Source organism: Aotus nancymaae, unplaced genomic scaffold, assembly GCF_030222135.1.
Source record: "Aotus nancymaae isolate 86718 unplaced genomic scaffold, 86718_ANA_hifiasm-v0.15.2.pri h1tg000040l, whole genome shotgun sequence".
NCBI lineage: Eukaryota > Metazoa > Chordata > Mammalia > Primates > Aotidae > Aotus > Aotus nancymaae.
In genome coordinates this window covers 32,136,877-32,152,978 of record NW_026988454.1, presented here as the reverse complement: position 1 = coordinate 32,152,978, position 16,102 = coordinate 32,136,877, and the positions used below count along the sequence as shown (strand labels likewise).

At 34.8% G+C, this 16,102-nt stretch overlaps 1 protein-coding gene across 8 annotated transcripts in view; it reads right to left on the bottom strand.

Annotated features, from left to right (window-relative positions):
- AHI1 (Abelson helper integration site 1) overlaps positions 1 to 16,102 on the bottom strand; it is a 220,647-nt gene that overhangs the window by 180,444 nt on the left and 24,101 nt on the right. For 7 of the 8 annotated variants that reach the window (XM_064360649.1, XM_064360650.1, XM_064360648.1 and 4 more), the window contains 5 exons: positions 10,854 to 10,907; positions 9,108 to 9,661; positions 6,162 to 6,343; positions 5,801 to 5,926; positions 540 to 759 (listed from right to left, as the gene is read on the bottom strand). In XM_064360649.1, the coding sequence (XP_064216719.1) occupies positions 540 to 759; positions 5,801 to 5,926; positions 6,162 to 6,343; positions 9,108 to 9,661; positions 10,854 to 10,907 (1,136 nt within the window). The remainder of the gene's footprint in view (positions 1 to 539; positions 760 to 5,800; positions 5,927 to 6,161; positions 6,344 to 9,107; positions 9,662 to 10,853; positions 10,908 to 16,102) is intronic. The other variant, XM_064360653.1, reaches the window with a different exon arrangement.

The window sequence follows — 16,102 nt, the reverse complement described above, 5'->3', positions numbered from 1 at the left end:
CACTTAAAATGAATTATTCTCTTCCACTTAAAAGTAATTACTGAGCTGGGTGCAGTGGCTCACACTGTAATCCCAGCACTTTGGGAGGATGAGGCAAGCAGATCTCCTGAGGTCAGGAGTTCGAAATCAGCCTGGCCAACATGGTGAAACCCTGTCTCCACTAAAAATACAAAAATTAGCTGGGTGTGGTGGTGGATGCCTATAATCCCAGCTACTCAGGAGGCTGAGGCAGGAGAATCGCTTGAACTCAGGAAGCAGAGTGAGCTGAGATTGTGCCACTGTACTCCAGCCTGGGCAACAGAGCGAGACTCTGTCTCAAAAAAAAAAAAAGTTATTACTGAATTAGATGTTCTCCATTTCTTCTCTAATATTCTGATCAATGTCAATGATTGATGAACATCTACAACTAGTAGACTATTCTCTAACACAAATCCATAACTCTATTCCCACTGACTTTCAACTACCAATGCCAGAAAAAAAGACTTATACTGCAGACAGTTTCAATTTCAAGAATTAGCTGTGCAATTAAAAAAAATTACCTATCATCTTTCTTGACATATTGACCGGTATGCTCATCAACCACATGAATTTTTACCATTGGGTGAGAAATCATAAAATCTGACTTAAGTCTATCAGTTCGGTGAATGTAAACTCCCAGGACAAGGTCATCATCAAGCAAACATTTGGGATAAATTGGGCTATCTCGGCTTGTGATTTTGTGAACACCATCACCGTGAACATCTTCGTTATCATGTGCAACTACATGCGTGGAAAAAAAAATCAATGTTATAATTAATTGTTCCCATAGTTGTATTTACATATAACCTAATCTTTAAGATCTATGATGATTTTGCTTGGTTAACAAAGGAACTTCAAGGGGAAAGAAAGAAAAAGCCAGACAACAGCAAACCACAGTCTGAAAGTAAAATGCTACATTTACTAATGCATTAAAAATAGGGTGCAAAATCTTTGTTTATATTTTTCCTAACAAGTAGCAGAAACACACACACACACACACACACACACACACACACACACACACACAGAGTCAAAGTCAGGAAAGTAACTTTAGGTATTTTCTAAGTGGAATATATATGACTCAATACACTTCCAACTAGAATTTCCACCTCTAGGTAGGATGCAATAAGATGCAGCAGGTAAACACTTTGAGTAACAACAACTGGAAAAAGCCAAATCAATTGCAAAAATCTTATTTTAAATTTTAAAGGTATCAGAAAAGTACCGAGACAAGGTATACTAGACAGATTAAAATTCCAGAAAGGGAGAATCAGTCAGAGGTCAGCTGATGGACTGGCAGCTGTTTTTGCCTCTGGGGACATTTGCTGATTCAGGGTATGGGCTGAAGATTAGGGTTTGGCTTAGGCAGAAGGTCACTGCTAAGAGAATGAGAAATCAGCAAAACTTAATGGTTCCACAGGACTAAAATCATAAAACTGGAGATTTGAGAAGCCTCAAACACATAACTAATTTTTCTCAGAACACTGAATTCTGATGCTATAGAGAAGCTAGAGAGGTAGTGAAAACTGCTAGGCTTGTGGTGCTAGTAGACCATGACCTGCTAGGGGAAGGGGACTGAAACAAAACAGGCAAAGATGATGCCCTGGAGGGTGTGGTCAATTTACATTAAGGACCAAGAGGTCACTTTTCACCTAGGGTCATCTACTAATTCTGGCACAAATCTAGGTTAAGAATCCAGGTGTGATTTCTGGCAGAAGGTTGCTACTGAGGGACAGAGAAATCAGCAGAGATTCTGGCATGCATGGGGGCTAGCGTGACAAAAGTGGATACCTGAAGAAGGATGTCTAACATATAGCCAGTCTCCCGCTCAAAGAATTTGCCAAATTTTGAAGTTGCATGAGACAGAAGACTAAATGGCTAAGTTGAAAAGCACTGAAGGGCTAAACTGAATCTCCCATTGTATTTTAGGGCTAAAGAATTATTTAGGGTTATGAATTCTTAGAGATAAAGAAGGGTGCTGCATAATGATAAAAGTGACAACTTGACAGGAGGTAGAAGAAAAATAAGCTCAAAATCATAGTGGAAATTTTAATACTTCTCTCAATAGCTGACAGAATTAGTAGACTAAAAGATTTAATAAGAAGTGAGGACAATTAAACTTGACCTAACTGACATGCAGAGGACACTGCACTCAACATTAGAGATTGCATTCTTTTCAAGTGAGCACAGAATACTTACCAAATCTGACCATAAAATGGTCATAGAAAAGGCCTCAATAAACTCAGAAGATTGAAATCATTCATAATGTTAGCTGACAACAATGGAAGACAGAAATCAATAAAAGATAACCAGAAAAGCATCTGCTGCCTGAAACTAAGCAACATACCTCTAAATAATACATGATCAATTAAAATGGAAATCAGAAAATATTTTGTGTTAAACAATAAAAATATACAATATTAAAAATTTTGGAGATGCAGGTAAAGTAGTACTTAGATGAAAAGTCTTAAATGCATATAAAAGAAGACTGAAATCTTTCTTATAAAATCTAATTTATAAATCTAGAAATAAATAGCGAATCAAACCCAAGTAAGTACAAAGAAGGAAAATAATATAGTTATAAAAAAAGTCACTAAAATAGTACATAAATGTATGATAGAGAAAATCAAAGCTAAAGTTGGTTTTTGAAGACTCATAAATTTAAAATCCTAAGACTGATGAAGAAATTGAGAGAAAAAGAACTGCCAATACGATGAATGAAAAAATGGAGTAGCCTTTCAGATGCTACAGAAATGCAGAATTTGAAAATGTGAATTAAATAGACATATCCCTCAAAAACTACAGTCTATCAAATAGTGGAGAGAAGTTTTTTTAAAAAAAGGGAAAAGACTGATAATAAGCTAAATCTTGATCTGTATCAAGGCAAGAAAAATGAATAAGGTATAAGGATTGAAAGAGAAGCAATAAAACTATTGTTATTAACATATTATGTGATTGTATATGTAGAAAAATCAAAACAATACAAGCATAAACTCTGTTGGCCGTGATGGCTCACACCTGTAATCCCAGCATTCTGGGAGGCTGAGGTGGGAGAATTGCTTCAGCCCAGGAGTTTGAGACTAGCCTGAAAAATATAGTTAGACCTTGTCTCTATAAAAAAATTAGCTTGGCATGGTGGTGCATGCCTGTAGTCCCAGCTACTTGAAAGACTGAGGTGGGAGGGTCACTTGAACCTAGGAAGTAGAAGCTGCAGTGAGCTGAGATTACGCCACTTCACTCCAGCCTGAGTGACAGGGTGATACCCTGTCTCAAAAACAAATAAATAAACTCTTGCAATAAGTAAATTTAGCAAAATCAATGGATACAATGCAAAAAAGTTTTAAATCAAATACATTTCTACATATATGTACCAGCAACAAATAAAACAAATTTTTAAATGCCATTTACAATATTGTTAAGAAACATAAAATCCTAGGAATAAATCTAAGGAGAGATTCTGCTGAAATTTATATTACTGGGATATATTAAATAAGATACAAATAAATTGAAGTGCATACCAAATTCAATGACTGAGAATCAAAACTTTGTAAAAATGTCAAGTCTCTTTGGAGAGTTGTTATACTGTGAATCTCTTTAGATTCACCCAGTCTAGATCAAAATCACAGCTTGCAAGACAGGACGGGTGTAGGAAGGAAGAGGGGGAATTGAGAAGCTGCTTCTAAAATCCATACAGAAAGGCAGAATAAAGAACAGCCTAGGCAATGCAGATGAAGAAGGAAAAAGCTAGAGTACAATACTAAATAGCAAGACCTATTTAGATATGGAGGTATTGGTACAAACTGTCTAATGTAAAAGAATAGAGACTACAAAAACTGATCCACACGTAACACAGTCATGTTATTTATGAGAAAAGTGACACTGAAACACAGAGGGAAAAAAACACTCTCTTCAGTAAATGGTACTGGATCAATTATAATATATATTCATATGGGAAAAACATTATCTTGATCACTGCTTCCTATCATAAATAAAAACCAATTCCAGATGAACTGCATATCTAAATGTGAAAAGTAAAACTTTTAAAATGAAACTTTTAGAAAAACATCTTAGAACTTGGGAAAGATTTCTTAAATTACAGAGAGCACTTACCATCAAAGGAAAAAAAACTAGATAAACTGGAGTACATAAAAATTTGTTTTTCAAAAGACACCAATGAGAGAGAAATAATCAAACCAGAGTAGAAAGACATTTGCAATATGTATGTGTGTGTGTATTTACATCTGAGAATAGACTCATATTTAGGTATGTAAACTATCACTACAAATCAATTAGAAAAAGACAATTCTGTTTTTTAAAAAATGCATAGAAGACTTGAATATATTTACAAATATCAAAATCCAAGTAGGTAATAAACATGAACATTCAACTTCACAAGTTACCATGGAAATAAAATTAAAACCAAAATGGATTATCCCTAAACACTCCTCAAGAATGAGGAATTTAGTCACTCCTAAGAATGACTAAAACTTTAAAAAACAGTATCACATGTTGGTAAAGACGTGGAGTGACTGGAACTCTCAAACTCTGCTAGTGTCAACTGGCAAATCAACTTTGGAAAACTGGAAGTAATTATTAAAACAAAACATATACATAATCTATGACATAGCAACTCTACAACTAAGAATATGCCCAAGATAAAGGTATGCATGTGCTTACCAAAATACGTCACTGCAATGTGAATTACAGTTTTACTTAAAATTGCCTAAAACTAGAAACAACTCAAATGGCCTCAATAAAATAGGTAAATTAATTGTGGTATACTCACACAATGGATATCTAAATAATACAAATATAGAACTAAGAATGAATAAGCTCAACTGTATGCAAGCGACAGTAGTGTAAATGTTACAAAAGTAACATTGAGTAAAAAAAGCCAGGAACAAAGAGCACAGTTTTTATCATTCTGTTCATATTAAAGTAAAAAAAATAAGCAAAAGTAAACTGTTAGCTATCAAAGTAGTGTTTACTCCTAAAGGGCAACTAAGGGGAAGGTGATTTCTCTGGGTGTTAATCATGTTCTGTTTAATTTGGATAATGATTTTATAGGTATGTTTTATAGGTATGTTTATAGTTTGTGAAAAAACTTTAAAAACATATATAATGAGTATACTGCTTAGTGCTACATATATATGTAAATATGTATACATATAAACATTTAAAACTAGTATACTGCTTAGTGCTTTTCTATGTATATATATTTAAAATCTAAAATTGACCATTTTGATCCCAATTTTTGGCCAAATGGAAACTGAAAGACTAAAAAAGGATGTACAAGTAGATAAGAATATGTAAAGAAAAATACGAGAAAAGAAACAACAAAAAAAGAGAAGACAGAAAGCAAGAAGGGAAAGAGAAAGTTGAGAAAGGAAAGAGAAGTGGTATTAGGCTGAGGAATCGGGAAGATACCATGTTTGACAGAGGATGCAGCCTTAATATCAGAAATGTTTATTGGTTGTTGACCATTTATAGCTTTCAAGAACTGAGTCTTAACCATTTAGAGGATATAAACTCAGTGGTTTAAAGAAGAAATCCTCTATGCTACAATAGCAACTACAAAGTCAGTATCATTTTAGAGTTGAATTTAAAGTATGTCAAGAATCAGAGAAGGCCAGGCATGGTGGCTCATGCCTGTATCTCAGCACTTTGGGAGGCAGAGGCGGATGGATCACTTGAGGTCAGGAGTTCAAGACCAGACTGATCCAAATGGTGAAACTTCATCTCTACTAAAAATACAAAAATTAGCCGGGCGTGGTGGTTGCACCTGTAGTCCCAGCTACTAGGGAGGTTGAGGCAGGAGAACTGCTTGAACCTAGGAGGTGGAGGTTGTAGTGAGCTGAGATTGTGGCAGGCACTGAACTCCAGCCTGGGAGACAGAGCAAGACTACATCTAAAAAAAAAAAAAGGAATCAGAGAAGACTCTAGTGATACAAACTCATCAGAGATCCACAGCTACAAATATATGCATGCTTTAATCTAGATGAATCCAAGAACAAGTACCAAATATTCTATATTGAATTATTCTCAAGTATTCCCTTCAGCTTTAGTTTATAAGGACTAAAATTTCTAGAATCAAGTTATTTCTACTAAGGTACATAATTTTTCACTTAATTTGTTTAACAAACCTGCTTTAGCCTTCTTTTTTGTTTTTTTTGGTTTGGGTTTTGAATTATCTTCCATGCTGTCTTCTGCGTTTTGTTCCACTGAGCTTATTTCATCATCTTGATGAGAATCTGAAGTAACTGGTCTAACTGGAGACTGCTTCTTTTGTTCACCTTCAACTGTGTCACCAGAGATGGTCAATGTACTACAAATATAATCCAAGTATTAGCCATTACAGATATATTATCATAAGAATTATTATTACTATTGATGCAACAGAGTGAACAGTAAATAAAAGCAAACATTATCCTAAAATCACCATTATTGTCTCTTAGGAGATGCATATATTTTCTTATACACTAAAATGGTTAGCTGTCAAATAGGTAACATAGGTAGTATTTTATACTTCATGAGGAGTTACATGATTCAACTAAAATTGAGCTCTAAATCCCAGAGGAAAGGGAAATTGTATTAATATTTTATGAGCAATTGATCTTTCTTTACATAGGACTTATCAAACCATGTCCACCTACTGCCAAGTAAATGGTCAATCAACAAATTTTTAAATTAACTTATTTAAAGGTATTAAAAAGTATTCTAGGTTTGTTCTGTCTTCAAGAGACTTCACATGCACAACTTTTGATTTCTTTTTTATGAGACATGTTCTCGCTCTGTCACCCAAGCTGCAGTGCAGTGGTACAATCATAGCTCACTGCAGCCTCAACCTCCTAGACTCCAGCAATCCTCCTACTTCTGCCTCCCAAATAGTTGGGACTACAGGCACATGCCACCACACCTGGCTAATTTTTGTAGAGATGGAGTTTCACCATGTTGCCCAGGCTGGAATTTCTAGGAAAAAATTAATTCCTTGTATTTTCCAGTGGTTGGTGAATCACTAAATTTTCAGAAGGCTATTACTAAAATTAAAGTCTATATCCACATGAACTAGTAAATGGTAAGAAGTAGCAACCCAGAAGCATACTGAGTTTAAAGAAAACCCAGCCTATTAACATTTTAATTTATCAAGTAAAAAATATGCATTTAAATAATAAAAATTAACTTCTAATATTTTTAGTCATCTTTCAAAACAAATGGGTTGAGGACAATAAGGGTAGAGAAATATTTCAAATTAGTCATTCCAGAAAGCCATTCTATTTGATCACATCACCAAACACTATTCTTTAAGAATAGCTACACTTTGCATGCCATTGTCATGGGTTATTTAAAATTCATGAGCTAACCCTATTTCATATTGCCTATGGCATGCCAGCTACCTCTGTGGTAGCTATGAGAAAAAAGGAAGATTTATAGTATACTGTGGTAGGAAGCCTTTAAGATGGATCTTACCGATCCCCACCTCTTCATATTCATGTCTTTGTGTAATCCTCTTTGAATGTGGGCTGAACCTAGTGACCTACTTCTAACAGACAGAATATGATAAAAGTAATGAATGCCACTTATAATATTAGGTTCCAAAAAGACTGTGACTTCTGTCTTGCTCTCACTCTCTTAAGAGTCCTTGCTCTGGGAAGCAAGTGGCCACGTTGTGAGTGGACTACATGGAGAAGTCCATGTGGAAAGGAACCTGGCCCAAAGCCAGTCAGGACCTGAGGCCTACCAACTGCCACATGAATGAGCTTAGACCTGGATCTTTTAAGGCCTTCTAATAGCTATGTCACTTGACAGATCCTTTCCAAGTCAAGGCCTGAGGTGATTTCAGTCCTGGCTAACATCCTGATTGTAACCTGTGATTGACAGAGACACCTAACAAAGTCACTCCCAGATTGCTGGCCCACAGAGACTGTGAGACAATAAATGCCTGTTGTCCTAACCTGCTAAATTCTGGGATAATCTTTTTTTTTTTTTTTGAGAAGGAGTCTTGCTGTGTCACAAGCTGGAGTGTAGTGGTACAATCTTGGCTCACTGCAACCTCTGCCTCCTGGGTTCATGCAATTATCCTGCCTCAGCCTCTCAAGTAGCTGGGACTAAAGGCACGTGCCACCATGCCCAGCTAATTTTTGTACTGCTGGTAGAGATGCGGTTTCACCATGTTGGCCAGGATGGTCTCAATCTCTTGACCTTGTGATTTGCCCTCCTCATCCTCCCAAAGTGCTGGGATTACAGGAATAATCTTTTTAATGGAGCAACAGATAACTAATACATACTATCATGTCCCTGCAGCAACCTGGTTTGCTGTATCTTTGTTACTACTGGTCACCTAGCTTTTGAAAAGAGGGGAATTATTTTTAGCTGAGGGCTTTAGGGGAAATTGATCCTGAATGCCAAGGGATAATCACATATAGAATTTTCCCACATCAAGTTGTTTCTCTAAAGGAGAACTGCAGGGGGGAACAAAGTTAATTATAGCAGTTAAAAGTCATTTTTATCTTACTGTTCTCTCCAAGTAGAGAACATATAAATGTATATGTTCACTTAAATTCACACTCTATATACAAGTTCATATATATAACCATCATATAGAGAAAAAGATTAGAATACCAAATTGCCAATGGTGATTATTTTTAAACAGTTTTTCTACAATGAGCTAGTGTTATTTGTATAAGAAAAAAATCTATCATTTATATACCCAAACAGGCATTTGTAACTCAAAAAAGGGGAAGTAATGAGGTTTCTATTACTTTGAAAGCAGATGTAAGTGAGTAGTTCAGGGTAGAGACAAGGTTCTGGCTCAGCCTCTTACTAGTTCTGTACTTCAGTTTCCTCATCAGCAAAATAGGATGAATATTACTTTTCCTCATAAGACTGTCATAAGAAATAAGTTAATTCTTGTAAAGCATCTAGTACACAGTAAGGTGTTATGTAAAAGTTAGTGGTTATTATCCTAGTGGCAGTATTTCCCAACAAAAGCCTAAGAATTTTCTTAGTTAAATTACATATAATATTCAAAATCTAAAAGTAATAGAGTGCTTTTCTAAGAGGATATTTGACATTTGTCAATGTAAAAATACCTTGTTTCAGCTTTAGGAACTTTCTTTTTTTTCTTTTTTCCTTTTTCACTGCTCAATTTGACTTCATGGAATACAGTATCTGAGGGAAAGTAAGTCAACTGTTCTTTCAATTTCTTTCTTATTTTCTTTTTAATCTCCTTTGCCATTTCTTCAGTTACATGGCATTGATATGCTTGCATCAGTTCTTCATCCTCTTCTAAATCATTCTTTTCTCTTTCCTCATTTGCCTTCTCACTTTTCTGATGATCAACACCTGGTTGTGGCTTTGTATGTGCTTTCTGGTATGTAGAATCAACCCTCTTCTCAGGAGTTTCTGGTTTCATGTCTTGTGTAGCCAACTGGGGCACAGTCTTTATCACCTTTTTATTTGGCTTTCCTTGTTTGTCTTCCTCTACACTAACATCACCATTAGGATTTTCAGTTGCTGACTGTGTATTCCTCAACTTGTTTTTAGTGACTTTCATGTTCTTCTTCAGGTTGTTAGTGTTAGTAGCACTTACATCATCACTTGTAGTTTCTTTAATATGGTGAAGATTGCTTCTAATAGTGTCAGGCTAGCAAAAGAAAACACAATAACAAAGTTTCAGCTATGCATAGATTAGTTATATAAAGAAAAACCACTAATTAATGTTTGACAATGTGGAATTATTGGGAGGATTGTTTAGTTTTTTTTACCCGGACACAGTGATACTATTTTAGAGCATTTGATGAGTACTCTCACAATTTATGATTCCAGAATTTGATTAGTAATCTCTGAATGCAACTTCAGATTAAATGAGTTAATTGACATGGGAAAAAAGTACTTAAAGGCCTTCAGGAAGTGTATTAATTGCTCAAATCTCAAATGCTATTTTCCTCATACATATTTTCCTCGTGATCTACACTCTAATATAATTAATAGATATTTGAGAAATTACTAAAAGAGCCATTGAATGTGACATTTCAGGTTACCCAATAGGAAATATACATGGGTCACTTACGTTGCTTCATAATTACACTCTAAAACCAAAAGTCTACAACTCTAAGATCACCCTGCAGTTAATCCAAGTATATCACTAAAAGGCTGCTAAATATTACATATTAAGTTAAATCAAATGACAGACTAAGCACAATCTTGTACCTCTTTCCCCAGTTAAAATGATTTAAAATCAGATATATTTTTAATAGAAAAAAATCGGTAAGAGTCAGAGTCAGGTAATATAAGGAGGAGGAGGGGATAAGCCAGCAGATGACCAATTTAGGAGCTGGGATGAACAGCTGTTTCCCACCTCCATTTGTGTTGACTTTCACCCACGGGATTAAGCAGCTGAGCACAGAGAGAAAGGGCAGTATGCTTCAGGTAGGTACAATTCCCATAAACTACAGAGGCCGACAATGTTAAAAACAACCAACAATCAAGAGAAAAGAGAGTCTCAAATACAAAGATGACTTGAGAACTGAAAATTAACAAACACTAAAGGAAGGTAGCACAATGAAGGAAAGCCATAAAATCAAATACAGTAAATAAACGAACACCAAAGGAAAATAAATATCATAAATAAGAATTTAAAATAAGTATAATTAAGAAATCCAAAAGCATACTGGACCAGGAAAACCCAACTGCTGATATTAAAATTCTGAATCATATATAAGTTTAACAGATGTGTTGAAAAACAGAATGGACAAAAACCATTGCTGTGTACTCCTCAGTTTGTTTTTAATGACTCTCATGCTCTTGTTCAGGCTATTAGTGTTAGCAGTACTTACATCATCACTTGTGGTTTCTTTAATATAGTGAAGATTGCTTCTAATAGTGCCAGGCTAAAAAAAAGAAGACATAATAACAAAGTTTTAGCGAAGCATAGATTAGTTATATAAAGAAAAGCCCACAATTAATGTTTGATAATATGAAATTCTTGGGAAGATTTTTTTTTTTTACCTGGATACAGTGATACTATTTGTGTATTTGATGAGTACTCTCATAATTTATGCTTCCAGAATTTCATTAATAATCTCTGAATGTAACTTCAGATTAACATTTTGGATTAACACTTTGGATTCATTTTGTAGCACAGAATGTTACATGTAATGTATGGATGTTACATGTTAACATTTGATACTACAAGATGAACCTAAAATCAAAATGAAAAAATGTGCCAGAAATGAATAAACTTACCAATACATACTGGAGTTTGATTTTTGAAACTCCCCATATTTTAAAAGTAGTTAGAAAGCATCCAATGTATATGGAAAGGTGATTTTAAAAATGCTGAAAGAGCTAGCATCCCAATACATATCTAAGATTTGACCATCTCTAAGACTCTTTTGTTCACCTAAAATATACTCCCAAATTCTATCTGTTCTTTGAGGGTAAATTATGATGCCATGTCTCCAAAAAAATCTTCACTAATCAAATCTAATAAAAATAACCTTTCCCTTTTAAAAAAACACATGTTCTGTTTTAGAAGCAATATTTAATTTAAAACAGAAGAAAGAAGAAAGAAAGAAAGAAAGAAAGAAAGAAAGAAAGAAAGAAAGAGGGAAAGAAACCCAGTATATTAAAAAAAAACAATCCATAAAACAAAAAACCAAACCCCAAAGCTAGCAGAAGACAAGAAATAACCAAGATCAGAGCAGAAATGAAGGATATAGAGATACAAAAAACCCTTCAAAAAATCAATGAGGCTGGGCATGGTGGCTCACGCCACTTGGGAGGCCAAGGCGGGCAGATCACTTGAGGTCAGGAGTTTGATAACAGCCTGGCCAGTATGGTGAAAGCCCATCTCTATTGAAAATGCAAAAATTAGCCAGCCATGATGGTGCATACCTGTAATCCCAGCTACTCGAGAGGCTGAGAGGCACAAGAGTCACTTAAGAGAAGAATCAAATAGACACAATAAAAATGATAAAGGGGGTATCCCCACTGACCCCACAGAAATGCAGATACCCATCAGGAATACTATAAAAACCTCTATACAAATAAACTAGAAAATCTAGAAGAAATGGATAAATTACTGGACACATACACCCTCCCGAGACTGAACCAGAAAGAAGTTGAATCCCTGAATAGACTAATAACAAGTTCTGAAATTGAGGCAGTAATAAATAGCCTACAAACCAAAAAAAAAAAAAAAAAAAAAAAGCCCAGGACCAGATGGATTTACAGCTGAATTCTACCAGAGGCTCAAAATGGAGCTGGTACTATTTCTACTGAAACTATTCCAAACAATTGAAAAGGAGGGACTTCCTCCTAACTCATTTTATGAGGCCAGCATTATCCTGATATCAAAACCTGGCAGAGACACAGCAAAGAAAGAAAAGTCCAGGTCAATATCCCTGCTGAACATTGATGCAAAAATCCTCAATAAAATACTGGCAACCAAATTGAGCAGCACATCAAAAAGCTTATCCACCACCATCAAGTCGGCTTCATCCCCAGGATGCAAGGCTGATTCAACATATGCAAATCAATAAAGATCATTCATCACATAAACAGAACTAAAGACAAAAAACACATGATTATCTCAACAGACACAGGAAAGGCTTTCAATGAAATTCAACATTGCTTCATGTTAAAAACTCTCAATAAAGAAGGTACTGATGGAACCATACCTCAAAATAAGAGACATTGATGACAAACCCACAGCCATACCATCCAAAGTAATTTACAGATTCAATGCTATTCTTATTAAACTACCACTGACATTCTTCACAGAATTAGAAAAAACTACTTTAAAATTCACATGGAATAATAAAAAAGAGCTTGGATAGCCAAGACAATCCCAAGAAAAAGAACAAAGCTAGAGGCATCACACTACCGGACTTCAAACCATACTAGAGTAAATAAAACAGCATGGTACAGGTAAAAAAACAGACATATAGACCAATGGAACAGAAATACAATCTCAGAAATAAGACTACACATCAACTATCGTATATTTGACAAACTTGACAAAAACATGCAACAGGGAAAGGATTCTCTATTTAATAAATGGTGCTAGGAAAACCGGTTAGCCATATGCAGAAAATTGAAACTGGACCTCTTCCTTATACTTTATACAAAAATTAACTCAAGACAGATTTAACACTTAAACGTAAAACCTAAAACTTTAAAAACCCTAGAAGAAAATCTAGGCAATACCATTCAGGACATAGGCACAGGTAAAGATTTCATGACAAAAATGTCAACAGCAATTGCAATAAAAGCAAAAATTGACATTTATGTGGCCAACAAACATATGAAAAAAAGGTCCACATCACTGATCATTAGAGAAATGCAAATCAAAGCCCCAGTGAGATACCATCTCATGCCAGTCAGAACAGCGATTATCAAAAAATCAAGAAACAACAGATGCTGGTGAGGCTGTGGAGAAATAGGAATGCTTTTACACTGTTGGTGGGAATGTAAATTAGTTCGACAATTGTGGAAGACACTGTGGCAACTCCTCAGAGATCTAGAACCAGCAATCCCATTTGACCCAAGAATCCCATTACTGGGTATATACCCAAAGGAATATAAATCATTCTATTGTAAAGGTACATGAATGTGGATGTTCACTGCAGCACTATTCACAATAGCAAAGACATGGAATCAACCCAAATGCCCAATGATGATAAACTGGATAAAGAAAATGTGGCACATTTCTTTATCCTAGGCGGCCATACTAGGATATGGAGAAACAAAATGTGGCATATAACTGTACAATGGAATACTATTCCACAAAAAAGGAATAAACTGCTATAAATACTAGGCAGCCATAAAAAGTCACAAGTTCATGTCCTTTGTAGAGACATGGATGACGCTGGAAGCCATCATCCTCAGCAAACTCACTCAGGACAGAAAACCAAACACTGCATGTTCTCACTTATAAGTGAAAGCGGAACGGAACAGTGAGAACACATGGACACAGGGAGAGGAACAACAAATACTGGGGCCTGTCAGGGAGGTCAGAGGAGGGAGAGCACCAGGATAAATAGCTAATCGATAGGGCTTAATACCTAGGTGATGGATTGATAGGTGCAGCAAACCACCATGGCACATGTTTACCTATGTAACAAACTTGCAAGTCCTGCACACATACCCCGGAACTTAAAATATTTTAAAATTGCTATTTTTTTCAGAATCTTCTTTTTGTTTTCTTTCTATGAATTTATTCATACCTCAATAACCTTGAATTTCCATTATGTTAAAATGGGGCACATGCAAATTTTTCTTTCTACTTTTTCAGTGAGTACCAATAATGTAGCACCAATATATATAAATTGTGAGGATACCCCTGAAGAAAATAATTAGCAAAAGAGCTAACCAAGAATTAGAAATACAAGAAATATTTATGGTCTCAAGGAAAAAAATTTAAAATTGAAACTCCAGGCAAGCTGATCGGAAGAGGCTCAGTTTTCGGTTTATTTACTATTAATCTGTCAGCCTTTGTATTAAAAACATTAATTTTATGACCTCATATTTATTATTAATTTCTCTTTTCCTTTAATTCTGTTTTTTAAATATTGGAGTGAATAAAGTTCCCAGAGTATCTTCAGTAGCATCTCTACATTTCATAGGATTATATTGACATTTTTATTACTTTTTAAATAGGCTGTTTTGCAGTTTTGATTTCCTTTGCCCCTCTAACAGCTTTATGGGATAAATTCCATAGTTTGTAAATCATAAACTTTTGTTAACTTCTAGTTGTACTCTACTAGCATTTAAATAAAAAGTATGCTTTGTGGAATTTAACAGTTTCATGGATCAAATAATGTTTGAATTTTGAAATGTCCCAAATACATTTGTTCATCTTCCTATTATATCTTTGCCTATCTTTTACCTCTTTAAACCATTCAAGTTTTTTTGCTTTGGTTTGTCTATTAAAATCGGTTTTATTAAGATACAGCTTACATACAATAAAACTCACCAATTTTAAGTGCATAATTAAATGTATTTTGGCAAATGTATACAGCCATGTGACCACAACCATAATCATGACATTAATCGTTTCCATCATTCTACATGTCCTTTTACAGAGTCAATGCCTTCCCTTCACTCCCTACCCTACTCAACCACTGATCTGGTATCACAATAGCTTTGCCTTGTCTAGACTTTCACATAAATGAAATTATACCATCTATAGCCTTTTGTATCTGGCTTCCTTCATTCAGCACAAAGCTTTTTGGATTCATCCATGTTGCTGTATTTATAGCAGTTTATTCCTTTTTTGTGGAATAGTATTCCATTGTACAGTTATATGCCACATTTTGTTTCTCCATATACCAACTAATAGATGTAAATTATTTCCAGTTTTGTGCTAGTATTATGTATGTTTTTGCTTCTCTTGGGAAAATACCCACAAGTGGAATTGGTGTGCTATATGGTAAGGAGATATTTAACTTATTAAATAATTGCCAAACAGCTTTTCAAACTGGCTGTACTATTTTGTAGTTCTATCAGCAATTTCTAAGAGTTCCAGTTACTTGATATCCTTGTCTGCTGTTAATATTGTCAATTTTTGTTTTGCAGCTGTTGTAATAGGTGTGCAATGGTACCTCAGTATTGTTTTAAACTGCATTTTCTTAATTACTATGACAACAAGAATCTTTACATGTCTTTATTTGATATCTATATCTCTTCTTTGGTTAAGTGTCCAAATCTTTTGCTTATTTTTATTAGGTTGTTTGTTTTCATAACAGTGAGCTGTAAGTGCTCTTAACATATTCTAGATACAGCTTATCAGATAGTGTTTTAAGAGTACTAGATTCAAACCTATAGCTCTAAAACATTTTCATTTTCATAGCAATGTTTTCAATGTTTACAAAGTCCAATTTAGCCCTTTCTTCTTTTATGGTTCATATTTTTGTATCCTGAGAAATCTTTGCTTAACCCAAGGTTACAAAGGTTTTACCCTATGTTTCTCTTTTAAGGTATATAGTTTTAGCTCTTATATATGTCCTTGATCTACTTCTTGCTAATTTCTAAATACTACATGTTCCCACGTTTATTATATGTGAATATATGATTGTTCCAG